Genomic DNA, 1,965 nt, shown 5'->3' with positions numbered 1-1,965 from the left:
TCTCTTTACACATATATATATACAAATATTCTAAGAGAAAGGAAATACAACTACCAAATTTAGAGACACTCAAAAGTAAATCCAGATGGCCTACTATTTACAATAGCTACCTAACACTAAACCATGACTTAAAAACACGACCCATTTATTTTTTTCCCCTAAAAGAGCTCACCTTCAAATCAGTGTCCAATTCACTTAAAAAACTGAAAAAGGGGTCAATTCTCTTTTTAAATTTTTTAAAAATTTTTGTAAATTCAATTCTTGATTTAGAATTTTTATCAGAAGATTTATTTATATTGATAGATTTTATTAGAAAATTCCATTACAGGCCAGGTGAGGTGGCTCATGCCTGTAATCCCTGCACTTTGGGAAGCCGAGGCAGGTGGATCACCTGAGGTCAAGACCAGGCTGGCCAACATGATGAAACCCCATCTCTACTAAAAATATAAAAAATTGGCTGGGTGTGGTGGTGCATGCCTGTAATCCCAGCTACCCAGGAAGCTGAGGCAGGAGCATCGCTTGAACCGAGGCGGCAGAGGTTGCAGTGAGCTAAAATTGCACCATTGCACTCCAGCCTGAGCAACAACAGCAAAGCTTCATCTCAAAAAACAAAAAACAAAAAGAAAAGAAAATTCCATTACATCCTATAATAATAAAGTACGTAATTTCACAAAATATACAGTCTTTCTTTCTTAAATACTAACCCTTATTATCAGGTCCTATTACTCTCAATACTTTGGAGAAAATCGCTACACATTTGAAGTATGTTTAAATAGGTCTATTACTATTTCCTAAAAAGATGTTTTATTTTCCTCCTTTAAGAGACCTGTGCTAATCAGCTTGCAAGTTTTAGTGAGGAAGGTTAGAAAAGTTCTGAAGTCAACTGAATAGATACCATTAAACACACACATAAAAAAATGACATTATGATTATACCTCCTGAATTACATTATGAATGAGATGCTTACATGTTTTCACCGCAAAATGACTGGGTGTATTTTCTCTGATGATGCAATCTGTGAAAATGTATGACAAAATCAAAATCTAACTGTGATTTTCAAAATACAGTGGGAAAGTGTACTGTATACCTCTCACATCCAACAATATTTAAGTAAAAGTGATGGGCACAAGCACCTCATCTTCATTTTTAGTTTTGATGCTTTGACAAATAAATCATTTACAGAGTTTGTCTGCTTCTTGTCGCAACTACAAAGTGTCACAGGTAGTTCTGAATCTCAGAAACTCAAATCTATACATAACCAACTACTTTAATCACAGCAAATGCAGTTGGCAGTAGATGGTTGCTTACATATACCCTAAAACCCAAAAATCTATTCTTCAGAAGCAAATTCATATTCCTTAAATTTACTGGTTGATCCCTTTATTAGACAAGATTTACAGAGCCCATACCTTCTAGAAACAAAAAACAGAAAGTAACATTTCATTCATATAACATCCAGATTGAAAAAGATCATTACTAGGCACAAGCCCACAAGACAATTAAAAGAATTTTCTTACCCAGGTGGCATCCCTGGCATAACTGGTGGCATTCCTGGCATCAGAGGAGGAACACCTGGCATTAATGGAGGTATGCCTACAAGCGAGAATTTCAATCAAAATAATAACAAATGTTAAAAAGTCAGGGTGAAGAAGGTGTACTCTGATACAGTATAAATAAAGTCCTAAGAATGTCAGATTTTAAGCAATCCTATGTGCTACCTGGAGGCATTCCTGGTGCTCCTGGTACTGGTGGCAGTCCTGGCTGTGCCATGGGGGGAATATAACCTTGTTGAGGTTGAACAGGTTGTGGCTGAAATGAAGTTGAGGCTGCAGAGTCATCATCATCATATTCATCAGAATCATCCTGTTGCTTCTTTTTTTGACTTTCTGTTAAAAAAAAATTAATTATTTACGTAGAGTAAAAACTAAACAAGTCGATTGACAACATTCAATATTTTTTTTTTTT

At 35.5% G+C, this 1,965-nt stretch overlaps 1 protein-coding gene across 1 annotated transcript in view; it reads right to left on the bottom strand.

The window, feature by feature from the left end:
* Nucleotides 1-1,965, bottom strand: part of ZNF207 (zinc finger protein 207) — a 20,175-nt gene that overhangs the window by 7,358 nt on the left and 10,852 nt on the right. The window contains exons 4-6 of the mRNA XM_017542018.1: nt 1,719-1,886; nt 1,518-1,593; nt 968-1,015 (exon numbers count right to left, since the gene is read on the bottom strand). Coding sequence (XP_017397507.1) covers nt 968-1,015; nt 1,518-1,593; nt 1,719-1,886 — 292 coding nt within the window. The remainder of the gene's footprint in view (nt 1-967; nt 1,016-1,517; nt 1,594-1,718; nt 1,887-1,965) is intronic.

Source organism: Cebus imitator, unplaced genomic scaffold (assembly GCF_001604975.1).
Source record: "Cebus imitator isolate Cc_AM_T3 unplaced genomic scaffold, Cebus_imitator-1.0 Scaffold140, whole genome shotgun sequence".
Classification (NCBI taxonomy): Eukaryota; Metazoa; Chordata; class Mammalia; order Primates; family Cebidae; genus Cebus; species Cebus imitator.
Note: the sequence above shows the minus strand (reverse complement) of the source record. Positions and strands in the feature narration are given on the sequence as shown.